We start from the raw sequence: 16,662 nt of genomic DNA on the forward strand, positions 1-16,662 counted from the left end.
CGTGAACAAACAGATGAATACATCCTCATAATCTTGTGCGCAGGAACAAGAAGGATTATCAGAAATGAATCAAGTATATTTATCACTATTTAAGTCACTGTCTTTATCGATTAGCTAAGTAATCCCACGTTACACTCCAAGTGCTGTATTACATGAACTGCAGCACTTTAAAAAATGACGCAGCCTATAAATATATTTATTAGCCTGCTGAAACTTAACGTCAAGCAACAGCCTCATTTATCATTAACTGGCAAAGACATGAAAGTTATATCCGATCGCTTGAAGTGTTAAACTTTACCAGTGAAAAGAAGGGTTAAGCCTGATGTAGGCTATAAAAGAAGAGACAGATTTATCATCAGCCACCGGGGAACATTAGCTGAAAGCTGGTAAGTAATCTCAATTATATGCTGTATAGTAATATCCATAACACTGGTAGTCTTCAGTGACGCACGAGGTAATTGAGAACTGGTGGATCTCACTAGTTGACAGTCTCAGCCAATTTGATGAAAGCCTATTAACCACCATTTTTTGCAAGGTCACATAGGATGACGCATTTAATCGACGATATCTGGTGACGATATAGGAATCATGTAGAATGGGATTTGTGTTTAATTGAGTTTCTAAAAGGATTCACACAGTTTCAAGTTACAGTTGAACCATATTCAAAATATGGTGTTGTCAAATGATTTGACTATTATTTTTATCATGTTTTATCAAATCATAAGAAATACAAAACAGATTGTTGGTATTTTATCCCAACATAGATATGGGCGATAATATCCTTCCCACAACGTTTCTGGGCTATTCCTTGCCCCTTTGTCAGGTGAATCGTCACAAATTACATGACGAAGGGGCAAGGAATAGCCTAGAACGGTGTGACATGCAATAAAGAAGAAGTTGTCATTCATTATATTTGCGTTTTACTTGAACACCAACTTCTAAATGTCTCTCATGAACATTTCCATACCCATACGAAAAATCTGACAGGGTTGATTGTACAATTCCAATTATATCATGAGAATGTGTTTTAAAATCACACTCAAACATTGACGAAATATTGCCTGCCCTAACCGTGTCACCGTCATCAACATTTGGAAAGGCTGGTCCTTTGTTCACCTGAAACAATTCGCTAATGTTTGGATCAAGTAAACGAATAACATCGGACATCAGTTTTATGACCGATGCATTAAATTTTCTAAATATCCTCCACATGTCTGCCATAAAACATTCTGAAAGATTCACTGAGGCCTTGAATGTTGTTGCCCCGATCAAACAACTTCTGAGCAGAGTCATATTACGCTCATAAAAATGATGAGACAAAGAGCATGCACGATCGTCCCTCAAAAGTCATGTAAACAACATATGCTGGAGCTGATGGAACAGTGTTCCATATGAAGGGAAATTTAACTGTTTAGAAGTTGAAATCCTCTCCTTTGTCATACAGCCTTGTGGAGACCTTTTGTCACTCTGAATGGTTATGCATCGATCTAAATATAAAATACATGATTTGGTCTCACTTGCTTCCCTTATTTCAAGGTAAGATTGGTACATAATGGCATCAAGCTGCCCATAATCTTGTGATGCATTTTGAAGCCATATAATGTGCATAATTGTGTTATGAAAAATCAATTAACAATGCATTTATATTATTAGAATTACTTTTGTGAGTATTTAACCAGTCTACTGACTGTTTTAAAGGTACATTCAATATACTGTAAGTGTACTGTATGCAATAATATTCAATAGAAACTGGCCATGTGATTTACAAAATGATAAGACTGTTGGATGTTTACAAATATATCTTGGGGTTTCTTAAAAATTATGACAGTGACAATAAGGACTGTAAGTTCTTTATGTGAAAACAATGAGTGAGTGAGTTCAGTTTTACGCCGCTTTTAGCAACATTCCAGCAATATCACGGCGGGGGACACCAGAAATGGGCTTCACACAATGCACCCATGTGGGGAATCGAACCCGGGTCTTCGATGTGACGAGCGGGCGCTCTAACAACTAGGCTAGAAGAAAAACATCGTAGCAATTATTTTCAAGAATCAGTATTATTTCATTTGTGATGTAGTGTATGGTGCCATCTTATGTGATAAAAATGACTTTAACTCCGGTGTGTATGAAACACAAGACTGTTGACAAATGTTGAACTGGAGATTAGAATACCTGATGTAACAGGGCTCCATCCAGTGGTATTACTTGTTTATTCGATTATATTGATAGAGGCGGAATATTTCAACACACAGACAGTAGTTACCATAGATGTATAGAGAAATACGGAAAACATTTAATTCCAGATGAAACGCTTCTTTTGGAACATTCTCTTCTGGGAAAACGTTTTCTCTCTTCAAAAGAGGGGCGTTGGGGTAGCCTAGTGGTTAAAGCGTTCGCTCGTCACGCCGAAGGCCCGGGTTCGATTCCCCACATGAGTACAATGTGTGAAGCCCATTTCTGGTGTTCACCGCCGTGATATTGCTGGAATATGGAATGCTGCTAGAAACGGCGTAAAACCCAACTCACTCACGATTCTGGCTGGACATTGAGCATGTGCTTTTTTAATCAACATCAACATCAGTGAAGACACGTGTTTGCGGAAAAAGTGAGCGTATTCGGCCCCACCGAGGCACCGGTCATAAACAAATGCAAAGGCTAGTCAATTGTTCGAAAAGGGAACGTATGGTTAAATCAATTATACATGATACAAATTTCAAAATCTTGATGAAAAGAGCAAACTCGAAATGTAAACACTGGAGCTCTGTTAGACCATTGCTCGACGTAAAGGGAAGGTTGACTGTTGAACATTTGAAGTCATCCTCCTTCGCATGCATCCTAATAATGCTTCAAATTTGGAACCAGCATATAGCTGGAATATTGCTTAGTGCGGCGTAAAACAAAACTCACTAAAACTCAAATTTGGAAATGTCCTCAGAAAATGTCGGAACATGGGTAACGAGAACAAATTAACAAATTAACTTAATTTCACTGGACATTCAGATGAATGAAGCTCACTTGCATCTGTGTTTCAGATACCTTCAGGATGAGGAACGTGTTAGTTTTTGTGTTGGTCATTGTGGTGCTGTGTGTTGCTCAGGCCACCTACCCACCACGAGGCCGGTATTACCCCAGACCTTACGGGTATGGGCACCCAGGATATTACCCCAAGCAATACCCCAACTATTACCCCAACTATTACCCTCGCCCTTTCCCCCACCGTTATCCTCCGTATCCCCGTGACGTTAAGGTCATAGTGAACACGGATCAACACATGGTCAACAACAACAGACCAGGAAGGTTTGGTCAAGGCGAACAAGATTCTAGTGGCATCAATGCTGCTGACATATATATTTTGAGTCACCCCAAAAGAAAGTCCAAAACTATCGTCTCCAAGGTATGTGACGTACTGCATATTGCAACGATAAATAGCTAACTGTTATATCAGCGAAAGCACAGCGTTAGCGCACAGTACCTTTTCCACTTATGATCACGTTAAAGACGCCTTAACCAAGGCCATTAAAACAGTAGAGTCAGTATGTGCACACATGTTTTCATACGTTTTAGGGAGACTCTGAGTCTCGAAAAGTACAGCTTGGCTCAAATTAATTTACAGTAAATCCTTATAAAATTGCTACCTTTTTCATAATGAACAACTATTTTTCCAAAAGGTAAACAGTTATCTCTGTTGAATAATAATTGTTCTGAATATGCAAAAAAAACCTAAAAAAACAACAGCAATAAAGTCATACACTTGTCGATCGTTTATCAATTCACCCTACTTAAATCAATATATAAATGGCATGGTTAGAGATAATCCCTTTTGTTTATAAGGATTAGCAATCAATCTAGATGCATAGTTATGAAAGCCTTGATTCAAACCCTCGATCACAGGTTTCTGTCTACCCAAGGGACATGTTGTATCACAGAGAATTGGGCCAACCGTAACCCCTCTCGTTTAAGAAGTATGACATAAAACATAGCTGGAAAACTACTGTCAGCAACTTGTATGATATTTAATGCGCTTATTGTTTTAATTCTGCATTTATCTATCAATATAGTTTTGACATCGCGTCAAATAACATTTAAACCAATGGCTGCTTTTAGTCTCCATCAATGATTCTTTGATATTCCAGAATAACAAAATGACGACCAATCAGAAAATAAACAGTTAAGTGATTATTACCTCTATATGACCTTTTTCAAAAAAAATATATTGACATTTGTTATTACAATTTCAACTGTAAACGTCTTTTTTTACGTTTCAGAACTAGTGAAGAGGAATGATGTAACAAAACTTCGGGTGTGTGAGCACACCGTGACACAATAAATCATTGTGACATTAAATCAGCTTAATGTGTTTCATTTCAACATTGCAATATTCAGTAAGAAAACATAAGAGACGTTTGCTGTTGGTAATGTCCAATACAACATCTGACGAAAGTGATGAACTCACACAAAGACAATAGAAACGACTCGTTTAAAAGTAGCAACTGGAATGGAGAATCTCTTTGTAAGAACAGGTGTTTCCTGTACGGTCTCAAATAGCAATACTATACCTCTGATTAAAATTGAAGACAGGATGGTTAGATCACTGCTACTGCTTTGTTTTCCTTGAAAGGCCCGGACACAAACCCCTGTAAACTTCAAAGCTAACCAACATGCCAGCTGATTCTGAACTGATTCTTTTATGGAAAGACAACTGCTTTATTGTAATGGGTGCGACGTTTCAGTGTAGATGCCAACACCGTTACCAAGCACTTGCAAAAAAGAAGTTGTCTATCCATGATAAAATCGTTCCTGTTCATCATGCCAGCTTCTAAATGCCACTCAAAGAAACTGATTGGACTAATCGCCCACGGAGACAGTTTCACGAATTCGTTTCTTTTACTGAAAAATGAAATAACAAATGTAACACATTTTGTTGAACGCCGCAATAGTCGAGCTGTAGTAATCATTCTGTAGATAATCGAGTTTGAACCAGATAGTGCAGGTATCGATATCACGACCTTTAAAGTTAATATACACAGTTAGGATAAGACATTCTCCTACGGGAATCGAGTCACTGATTGCAATGTAAATTAATATGGTGATATATCAGATTCACTTGGATATTGGGGGTTAAACTACATAACTCATATCGGTCGATGACTGCAGCTACAACCTTTTGGTATTCACGTTTCCCAACGTTATGGGTACAGTCGAGCATGCTCTCCTTCTTTACCAAGATTTCAAAGAGTGCCAATGGACTCTTTCGCAGAAGCTGTTCGATCAGCATTTAAGGTCTCATGAATACTTTTTATGGTTGCATGTTGAGGACGTTTCCAGATTTGACTGACTGACTGAGTTTGGTTTTACGCCGCTTTTAGCAATATTCCAGCAACATCACGCGGGGGACACCAGAAATGGGCTTCACACATTGTACCCATGTGGGGATTCGAACCCGGGTCTTCGGCGTGACGAGCCAACGCTGTTTCCAGATTTGACGTGCTGGTGACTGAAATGAAGTCCCATGGTGTACCCTGTTTCGGTTTGTGTCATGTTTTCCCTCGCTTTTGGGGTAACAATTTGGCTTGTCATTGTTTGTGACGATTGCCATTGGTGGGGGAAAATACACGCAACTATACGCGCACCTGGTGTCATCACTGTTTGATAGTGGTTGATAAACACATGCTCATCACATATTTTGTTGCAAGCAGATGACTCAGCTTGTGGCTGAGGTTTCTTATGATCCTGGAAAAGACTTTGTCGCTTTTATTCACAACCAGAGATATATGAGACATTGTTACCAGATCCATGGGGATGCTTCAGTAAAATTGGTCCAATGACTAAACCGAATAGGATGTTTAGGTTTAGTGAATGTGTGGGTCAATAATCACACACGTGTTTATCACACATATTACCATAAAGACAAACCGCCTCACAAAACTGAAACGAGATACATTGATCTCTGCTGACGAACAATTGTACCATACACAACTGAAACACTGTGATTGTGACCAATGGCATGTCACTTTATTCACTCAACAAACATGTTCAAACATGATAAATGTTATTTTGGGGTGAAATAGTGAACGCAGAACGCCAACTACATTCAAAATACATCGCTAACATCAAAATGAAACGCACGGAACTCGTGAATCCTTTAACGACAACAATGCAAATATTGATATACATTGTTTAGTCACAATCTATATCCGTGTTGGCGATCTATAGCCTGTTTTTATATTGTATTGTCCAAATAGTGCTATTAGTTTTAACTCACCACACTAGTTCTAGTTATAATTGAGATATTCTAGTTGTTTTACTGTCCTTCGTCGACAGGTTTTTATAACGTACATATATTATATATGTCAAATGTTCTCATTTCACTTTTTATTGTATAAATTGTTTTCGTCACGATATGGCTGTGATATTGCCGATGTGACGTTAAATACTAACTCACTCACTCACTCACAATCTATATCCAGCCAGTTCCAGAGTCAAACTTCTATGACTAAGTCAACCTTACATAGATGTGTTTTAACATGGTAAAAGAAAATCAAATTTGTATGCATAAAATAAGAATCAATACAGTCGCTGAAACCGTTAATTATGAAGTTAGTAAGGGGGCAAGAAAGGCTTATATTGACATGAGATTGACATGGTATTGACGCTGCTTGTGAAATATTTCATAAACGCAATTAACCTATCACTAGTCTATGTTGATATAAGTGCGTAATGCGCAAGGATGCCTTAAGGGCACCACTGTAGATTGATCCTGACGGTATTTTCTACACAAGTGTGAATCATAACGTATAAAGTTCTCTTAATGGGCGGAAAGCGTAATTGCTCAAACTTCTCATGTTTCAAGTCGTCGCGAACTAACGTCCCATTAAACTTGAACCCTTTAAAAAAACAACGGAGACGTGAAAGGGTGTTTCCTTTAAATATGTCACTTTTGATTGGTTAGGATTTAAAAAGATACACTGTTGCTATATAACAGAATGTCAGGATTCAACATACGTCGCTAACAGTCTGGAAGCAGGTAAGTGGTTTGTGTCACAGTTGCATGTCGAAGCGGAGGGGTATAATTCCCACTACCAGAATTACAAATAGGAATTATGTTATTCACTGGACCTGAAGGTAGTCTGTCAGCTGTTATATTGATTTTATCCAGTATAAACTGCGAAAGCCAAATGTATGACCAGTCTCAAACAAGTTTATTGTTCTGCACAAGTATATCATTTACACAAGTATATCCTATACACAAGTATATCCTATACATAAGAGTAGTACTTCCTTTACATTACAATCCGTGAAGATCCGGGTTAGAATTGGTCTTCAGTAACCCATGCTTGTCGTAAGAAGCGACTAACTGGATCGGATGGTCAGGCTCGCTGACTTGGTTGACACATGTCATTGTATCCCAGTTGCGTAGATCGATGCTCATGCTGTTGATCACTGGTTTGTCTGGTCAAGACTCGATTATTTACAGACCACCGCCATATAGCTGGAATATTCCTGTGTGCGGCGTTAAACAACTTTGATCGTAGAATATATGTTCTTTTAATGTGTGGTTAAGTTGCACAAAATTCGCCAACACCCGAAGGATTGATGTAAATGTATACCGACCTGGTTAACTGCGGGTGCGATTTGGTACCTTGACGACGTGAATCCTTGCTCATACTAATTACTGGACCGTCGGAGTCAATTGGACTGGTAGATAGCAATGTTTTGAATGACAAACAATCCATCTTGCTGGGACGCCTACGTTCCTTTGATATATTTCAGAGACCGCCAAGATGAGGCTCGTTGTCGCTGGTGTTCTGATTACTGCCGTACTTGGTATGGCCCAAGCCCACTATCCTACAGATTCCTATCTTAAAGATTCTTATTCTAAAGATCAATATCCTCCAGTCCCCCAAGAACCTGTAGGTCACCAAATCCCAGGAGGTATTGGAGGTCCCCAAATCCCTGAAGGTCCTGGAGGTCCCGGAGGCCCTGGAGGTCCAGGAGGTCCTGGAGGCCCAGGAGGTCCCGGAGGCCCTGGACGTCCCGGAGGTCCCGGAGGTCCAGGTGCAGTGAGAAGGACCTTTAGACCAGGCCGTCATCCGTTCCTACCCAACATCCATGTTATAGTCAATACAAACCAACGTATGCACAACAACAACAATGCTGGAAGAAGGGGTTTTCCCGGACTTCCGTTTCCGTTTGATGGCCCAGGCAATGTGGCCTTTGTCGGCACTGGTCCGGGGAACGTCCTTCGGCCAAGACCGCACTTCTCACAACCAAAACATTTTGGTTAACACGAGGTATGTACTGATGTTAGAGATGGTGAAAACATTTTAGATTCTCGAATAAATGGCCACCTTTGCATTCCATCATAATTTCCCGTGTTAGAACAGGTAAAGGCTTGGTTTGGCTTTTGGACGTATTTGTGGTATGTTGTCCCTTTCGCGAACACCAACACTATGAATACTTATTCATTAACCGGAGAGCGGAAGGTCGCGGGTTCGATCCCCGACCGCGTCATACCAAAAGACGTTAAAGTATGGTACTTGTTGGTCCCTGCCTGGCTCTCGGCATTAATGGGTACAACAAGGACTGCGTCGGCTCGGAGTCAGTGTTATGTGTCTGAGTGGGGTATTCATGCTTCACTGCGGCATGGTATCTCAGTGGGCTAGCACTATAAAACAAGCTTAAGTCTGGGCTAGTGCAAGCAGCCGCACATACACATACACACGCATGCACGTCGTCATATGATCGAAATATTCTCAAGCACGACGTTAAACCGAATTTCACCTCACCTCACCTCACCTCACCTCACCTATCCAGTAACACATGCTCTTGGTATATTCGGAATCGTGAATGCTATTAGTGGATGCTTCTTATGATTATCTGCACTTATACAATGCACTCCTATCTTATTGATTTTGAACGAGTTATAGTTCAAACTAATAGTTATGAAAATGGTACATACGGGTACAAGCGAGTGAGTCTTAAATGCATAACCCCGCATCAGTGTTTGGCTGTTAAGATAGGAATGGTTTAATTCGGGACATAATGAAAATGAACAGAAGGTCGTTTTCTCTCAACAAACCATCTCACATTGGCTTGTACTTAAGAGGAATTGACACCTTATTGTAAGACCCGGGCAACCCGTCTAGCAGATGTTGGTACCCTTTTTCTGTTCCAGACAAATACTGATTGATATTTTATAAGTGCTTTTGTATCCAATGTGGGGGAAAATATACCAAACTCTTGTGAGATAATTTACCAAACATTTTGCACTGGTCACTGTTAGTTTATTTTTCTATTCGAAGTTAGAAGGTTAAGCAAATCTTAGATCGATTAGGGGAAAGAGATTATCCTGCTTCACACATTATTATATATATTTGCGTGCAACTCAAAGTGACAAGTTTTATTTATATCGTAATCCATATCGAAGTGTAAGGCTGAACATTCACCTTCATGTTTTCAGTATCACGGGTTCTTAATCCAGTTTGCCAATGCTTCTTTCAAACACTGTTCGTACTCTCACCACAGATTGATCGTAGCACTACGATCGTTATGCGGGGCACTGAAGACTTCACTTCAGCTCTTCTGTTTCAACTAACAATATTGAAACATTATTTTTCAGAGTTTGCAAGCCTTGACCTTTGACCTACGACAGCACCAAGCTCTGCTGACACAAGACCGCGATGAATCATGTTGGCAGTGGCAGAATCATGAATTCAATTGCGTGCTCAAGATAAAATTATTTATCCAAATACATTGTTGTCGTCATTTCATCCCACACTGGAGTGAGTGAGTGAGGTTTTACGCTTTCACCAATATTCAAGCAAGATCACGGTGGGGGACACCAGAAATGGGCTTCACACATTGAAATCATGTGGGGAATCGAACCCGGGCAGTCGGCGTGACGAGCGAACGCTTTAACCAATAAGCTATCCCGCCTCCCACACTGGAAGGGGAAAAGCTGTATGTCGGTTAGCCTTTTCAACAATTATCAATATCCGGTTGTCGCAGTTACCCGAACAGGGTTGCTTCCATTAGATGTGCCCGTATCCATTATCATGGAATTGAAGCCCACTTTCTCCAAATTCAGGATTCTTGGTCTGGCAGCACAATACCATTCCTGATTGTTCTGTACAGTGACATGACGTCGTGATATGACTACTTACGCCTGGAGGCTCAACTCGGCCATACGTTGGTAATACTGCCTTTGGCAGCGTAAATGAGTGAGTGAGTGAGTGAGTTTGGTTTTACGCCGCTTTTAGCAATATTCAAGCAATATCACGGCGGGGGACACCAGAAATGAGCTTCACACAATGTACCGATGTGGGGATTCGAACCCGGGTCTTTGGTGTGACGAGCGAACGCTTTAACCACTAGGCTACCCCACCGCCCCACAGCGTAAATGAATTAAGACTGTTGTCTGTGTTCTTGGTCGGTATAGTAAATAATAGTTCTGGTCCAAGAAAGGAAACAGATATACAGGTATTACAGAGTGTTTTTAGAGTGAGTGAGTGGGTCAGTGGGTGAGTATTGCTTAACTCCACATCAGCAATTATTCAGCTTTTTGCTGTGAACAATGCCTTTTGTTTTACAATATACTGAACACAATAAAAGTATTGTTAAACATCAGTCAAATATCACATTCAAGGGTAAACAAAACGCATCTCTGATATTTTAATCTATATTTTTTCATACAATTTTATTTCTTTTAGATACTCTTGAATCAAGTGGTTAGGAACATTAAAAAAAATTCATATGAAGTAGCAGCGTCGTCTGATATGTGAAAAATCAACACTTTCAGGCACAATGTGCTTGATATTAATGGAACTATGGCGAGAGAAGCATTGCGGTGGATCTTCTCCTTTCAAATTAAAGGAGTTAAGACTATATAGTACCTTTGAAGGCTTAATGCTATCAAGATGAGTTGATTTTTCTCATACAACAGGTTTGTGTGTGACTCCGTGCGTGCGTGCGTGCGTGCGTATGTGTCTGACTGTGCACGTGTATGCTTACGTTGATGATATTGATGTTTGAATATTGTGGATCATGATCTTTCCTTGGAGTTGTAAATATATACAATGGGTCTTTGTACTGTCTTTCTTCAAAATTAAAGCTTAATAGGAAAATATATTATAAAACGAAGTGATTAAAAATTAAAAGGATGTGCAAATCGAACATTGTATGAAATGTCATTTTCTGAAGTATTTTGACATATTCGTAGGAGATGTTTCTTCTCGATGTAAATATATTTATTCCTTTAACAGCACATTTCATTTTAAAAGGGGCGGTGGGAGCCTAGTGGTTAAAGCGTTGGCTCGTCACGCCGAAGACCCGGGTTCGATTCCCCACATGGGCACAATGTGTTAAGCCCATTTCTGGTGTCCCCGCCGTGATATTGCTGGAATATTGCTAAAAGTGGCGTAAAACTAAACTCAGTCAGTCAGTCATTTCATTTTACAAACACATCATGCGAATAATGTGTTTTGAAAACATTAATCTGTTTCAGTATTTTCTCAAATAATAACAAACCTGATATTGAATATCAAATGGTTATTCGCTCAAGGCAACATTGGTCAGTTAGACAAATTAAATGCAACAAAGAGAATTAAGGCCAGATTAACAGCCAATAAGCATGAGTGCAGTGAAAGAAGACGCGTATGCTGATCTATTTATCAAAGTCTGTTTGTTTATAGTTCACACTGCAATCAGCAGTGTAGTAGGGATATCGGAAGTGTGATATCCCTGTGTGTTATGAAGTATTATCATGTAAACTCTACAACTGATTAGTCTCGTGGTTAGAGGTGAGGTGAGGTGAGGTGAGGTGAGGTGAGGTGAGGTGAAATTGGGTTTTACGTCGTGCTTGAGAATATTTCGCTCATATGACGACGTGCATGCGTGTGTATGTGTATGTGCGGCTGCTTGTACTAGCCCAGACCGAAGCTGGTTTTATAGTGCTAGCCTACTGAGATACCATGCCGCAGTGAAGCATAAATACCCCACTCAGACACATTATACTGACTCCGAGACGACCAGTCCTTGATGTACCCATCAATGCCGAGCGCCAGGCAGGGACCAACAAGTACCATATTTTAACGTCTTTTGGTATGACGCGGTCGGGGATCGAACCCGCGACCTTCCGCTCTCCCTCGTGGTTAGAACGTTCGCTCGTCATGAAAGACGTGGGTTCGATCCACCACATGGGTACAATGTGTGATGCCCATTTCTGTGTGTCCCTATCCGTGATGTTGCTGGAATGTTGCTAACAGCGGCGTACAACCATACACACTCACTCACTCCCGCTGATTGTTGTTCATGGAGTTTCTGCTACCAGCAAGGTATTAACTATAATTCTGTTGTCTAAGTGAACGTTTCTCAGGAAAAATGTTGTTCACACAAGTAAAATTAGGCACTTAGACACAACAGAAACCTATAATTGTGGGGTCGAATCCCATTTCGTCGATTATGTTTGACAGCCGGTATATCAATAAAATTGGTGGTTAGCTCCACGCCCTCCCTCAGATCACTAACTGAGATAAACATCTAAAACTATATAATTCATATTTGATCCTCCTCCCGACGGGGTTCTCTTTAAAACTGAGTTTTGCCCATACAATCCTGTGTTTGGTATGACGAGCTGCGTTTAACACTTTGAAAATAAACTGGAAAAGGAGAGATGACAACTGGAAAAGTAGAGATTACAGCTTTAAAAGTAGAGATTACAGCTTTAAAAGTAGAGATTACAACTGGAAAAGTAGAGATTACAGCTTTAAAAGTAGAGATTACAGCTGGAAAAGTAGAGATTACAGCTGGAAAAGTAGAGATTACAGCTGGAAAAGTAGAGATTACAGCTGGAAAAGTAGAGATTACAGCTGGAAAAGTAAAGATTAAAGCTGGAAAAGTAGAGATTACAGCTTTAAAGCGTTAGAGAGATTACAGCTGGAAAAGTAGAGATTACAGCTTTAAAAGTAGTGATTACAGCTGGAAAAGTAGAGATTACAGCTGGAAAAGTAGAGATTACAAAGCTGGAAAAGTGAGATTACAGCTTTAAAAAAGTAGAGATTACAGCTTTAAAAGTAGAGATTACAGCTGGAAAAGTAGAGATTACAGCTTTAAAAGTAGAGATTACAGCTGGAAAAGTAGAGATTACAGCTTTAAAAGTAGAGATTACAGCTGGAAAAGTAGAGATTACAGCTGGGAAAGTAGAGATTACAGCTGGAAAAGTAGAGATTACAGCTTTAAAAGTAGAGATTACAGCTTTAAAAGTAGTGATTACAGCTTTAAAAGTAGAGATTACAGCTGAAAAGTAGAGATTACAGCTTTAAAAGTAGAGAGATTACAGCTGGAAAAGTAGAGATTACAGCTGGAAAAGTAGTGATTACAGCTGGAAAGTAGAGATTACAGCTGGAAAAGTAGAGATTACAGCTGGAAAGTAGTGATTACAGCTGGAAAAGTAGAGATTACAGCTTTAAAAGTAGAGATTACAGCTTTAAAAGTAGTGATTACAGTTGAAAAAGTAGAGATTACAGCTGGAAAAGTAGAGATTACAGCTTTAAAAGTAGAGATTACAGCTGGAAAAGTAGAGATTACAGCTGGAAAAGTAGAGATTACAGCTGGAAAAGTAGAGATTACAGCTGGAAAAGTAGAGATTACAGCTGGAAAAGTAGAGATTACAGCTGGAAAAGTAGAGATTACAGCTTTAAAAGTAGAGATTACAGCTTTAAAAGTAGAGATTACAGCTTTAAAAGTAGAGATTACAGCTTTAAAAGTAGAGATTACAGCTTTAAAAGTAGAGATTACAGCTGGAAAAGTAGAGATTACAGCTGGAAAAGTAGAGATTACAGCTTTAAAAGTAGTGATTACAGCTGGAAAAGTAGAGATTACAGCTTTAAAAGTAGAGATTACAGCTGGAAAAGTAGAGATTGCAGCTTTAAAAGTAGAGATTACAGCTTTAAAAGTAGAGATTACAGCTGGAAAAGTAGAGATTACAGCTTTAAAAGTAGTGATTACAGCTGGAAAAGTAGAGATTACAGCTTTAAAAGTAGAGATTACAGCTTTAAAAGTAGAGATTACAGCTGGAAAAGTAGAGATTACAGCTGGGAAAGTAGAGGTTACAGTTGGAAAAGTAGAGATTGCAGCTGGAAAAGTAGAGATTACAGCTTTAAAAGTAGAGATTACAGCTGGAAAAGTAGAGATTACAGCTGGAAAAGTAGAGATTATAGCTGGAAAAGTAGAGATTACAGCTTGGAAAGTAGAGGTTACAGTGTGAAAAGTAGAGATTGCAGGTGGAAAAGTAGAGATTGCAGCTGGAAAAGTAGAGATTACAGCTGGAAAGTAGATAAAAGCAGAGATTATAGCTGGAAAAGTAGAGATTACAGCTGGGAAAGTAGAGAGATTGAAAAGTATTGCAGCTGGAAAAGTAGAGATTACAGCTGGGAAAGTAGAGGTTACAGTTGGAAAAGTAGAGATTGCAGCTGGAAAAGTAGTGATTACAGCTGAAAAGTAGATATTACAGCTTTTTAAACTAGAGATTACAGCTGGAAAAGTAAAGATTATAGCTGGAAAAGTAGAGATTGCAGCTGGAAAAGTAGAGGTTACAGTTGGAAAAGTAGAGATTGCAGCTGGAAAAGTAGAGATTGCAGCTGGAAAAGTAGAGATTAATTACAGCTGGGAAAGTAGAGGCTAAAGTTGGAAAAGTAGAGATTACAGCTGGGAAAGTAGAGATAACAGCTGGGAAAGTAAACATTACGTAGAAATTACATCCGGGAAAGTAGAGATTATATTACACTTGGGACAGTAGAGATTATTGCAGGCTTTCCGCGATACCAAGAACGTCGTGCTTGCTTGCTGCAAAAATATTGCTACCGGTCTGTTAACAACAGGAAACTATGAAATTAGTCCGTTTGATGGATGTACAAAATATACAGCAAACAAGTAATCGGGGATGAAAATCTAGACGATACCACCAATGTTACAACATTCATTTGAGTATAACATTGGGTCTTGTTTCGTTTTAACCAGAAAGCTTAACCAAAATCTTTTTCCGGAGTGCTTAGTCCTGATGGCGAGCTTGAAATACCACTGAATGCTGATGACGAAGATGATGTACAGTTAACTATTAGTTTCGATTTATATTTGTTATGAATCTTAATAGGAAACATATCTTGACGACAATTATTGAAAAGACAACTTACGTTTTTAAAAAAATGTCAAAACACCTTGAGAATTTTCATTTAATGACCTCACACATATTTGTAAACTGCATCCATGACAGCAGCGATATCAGCGAAGTAGATCAATCGAGTGCAGACGATCAATCACATGTCAACATGGAAAGACTAAGGACAAGCTGGTATTATGTGTTATCCCGACATTTCTAAATAAAATAGATCTGTAAAAATTAAAAATGTCAGACAGTTAATTTTAGCAACTTGTCTCAGGTGCACATTGGTGTTTATCATTGCTACCATACTGTTCACTGTGTAAACCGTGTGAACTTCATGCTGAACAAATAGCATAGGCTTAAGATATTTGGTATTTGATGCTTGATTCATTTAATACTACCGTCAAAAGAGTATTGGTATTGATAGTTTGCACATCATTACATAGAAGGTGTCATTTAGATTACTTCATATGCTCAACAGGTCTTGTCCAATATCAACCATCGCTATAAAACGGACTACATAGGCTAGGTGAGGTGAGGTGAGGTGAGGTGAGTGAGGTGAGGTGAGGTGAGGTGAAATTGGGTTTTACGTCGTGCTTGAGAATATTTCGCTCATATGACGACGTGCATGCGTGTGTATGTGCATGTGCGGCTGCTTGTACTACCCCAGACTTAAGCTGGTTTTACAGTGCTAGCCCACTGAGATACCATGCCGCAGTGAAGCAATACCCCACTCAGATACTTTATACTGACTCCGAACCGACCAGTCCTTATTGTACCTATTAACGCCGAGTACCAGACAGGGACCAACAAGTACCAAATTTTAACGTCTTTTGGTATGACGCGGTCGGGGATCGAACCCGCGACCTTCCACTCTCCGGGCGGACGCTCTAACCACTACACCACGGAGGCGGTCACATATGCTAGGCGTCATTAATAATGGGTCAAATGATATATAACACATGTAAAGAAAAGTTCTCAGAAATAATAGAACTAAGAGGGTCATCATAATGTGTAATGTGTTGACACATCGTTACATACAGACAAAAAAGTTCAAACAGCAAAAAAAACATCAGTTGTATAGACCAACCCCCCCAAAATGAAAATGACAATCATGATGCACCCGGTCATTCAATATCTTGGGTACCCTCCTCGCGCGTCCAAGACACAGGTGCACTTTGTTCTCATGCTCTTTATCAAGTTCATTAAGAAAGCTTGCGGAATCGCATTCCATTCCTCTACTAGAGCTCTGCGGAGTCCTGGGAGATCCACTGGTGCTGGGTGACGTGTGTACACACGTCCTTCGAGTTCATCCCAGGCATGCTCAATAAGGTTGAGGTCTGGCGAGCATGCTGGCCACTCCATCCGCTCTACACCCTGCTGCCAAAGGAATTCCGCGATAATCCTGGTCCTATGAGGCCTAGCGTTTTCGTCTTGCAATAAAGAAGTCGACCCTAAAAGCCATGCATAGCTTGCAGGATTGTTACTCCTATAGGAGCAAGAAT

General features: G+C 39.7%; 1 protein-coding gene, 1 long non-coding RNA gene and 1 pseudogene across 2 annotated transcripts; all 3 read left to right on the top strand.

Moving 5' to 3' along the window:
- The first annotated feature begins 360 nt into the window (after window positions 1-360).
- LOC124290848 lies at window positions 361-4,344 on the top strand. The gene is made up of 3 exons (XR_006902055.1): window positions 361-386; window positions 3,033-3,394; window positions 4,266-4,344. It is a non-coding gene; the product is annotated as an uncharacterized LOC124290848 (long non-coding RNA).
- A 3,429-nt stretch (window positions 4,345-7,773) lies between these two features.
- Window positions 7,774-9,749, top strand: LOC124290847 (translation initiation factor IF-2-like). The gene is made up of 2 exons (XM_046727692.1): window positions 7,774-8,291; window positions 9,620-9,749. The coding sequence occupies exon 1, from the start codon at window positions 7,782-7,784 to the stop codon at window positions 8,283-8,285; it is 504 nt and encodes a 167-aa protein (XP_046583648.1). The 5' UTR covers window positions 7,774-7,781; the 3' UTR covers window positions 8,286-8,291; window positions 9,620-9,749.
- A 2,988-nt stretch (window positions 9,750-12,737) lies between these two features.
- On the top strand, window positions 12,738-14,336 carry LOC124290832 (annotated as a pseudogene).
- Window positions 14,337-16,662: the final 2,326 nt, after the last annotated feature.

The sequence above is a fragment of the Haliotis rubra genome, unplaced genomic scaffold (genome assembly GCF_003918875.1).
Source record: "Haliotis rubra isolate DU_JTF1 unplaced genomic scaffold, ASM391887v1 Scf476, whole genome shotgun sequence".
Taxonomy (NCBI): Eukaryota; Metazoa; Mollusca; class Gastropoda; order Lepetellida; family Haliotidae; genus Haliotis; species Haliotis rubra.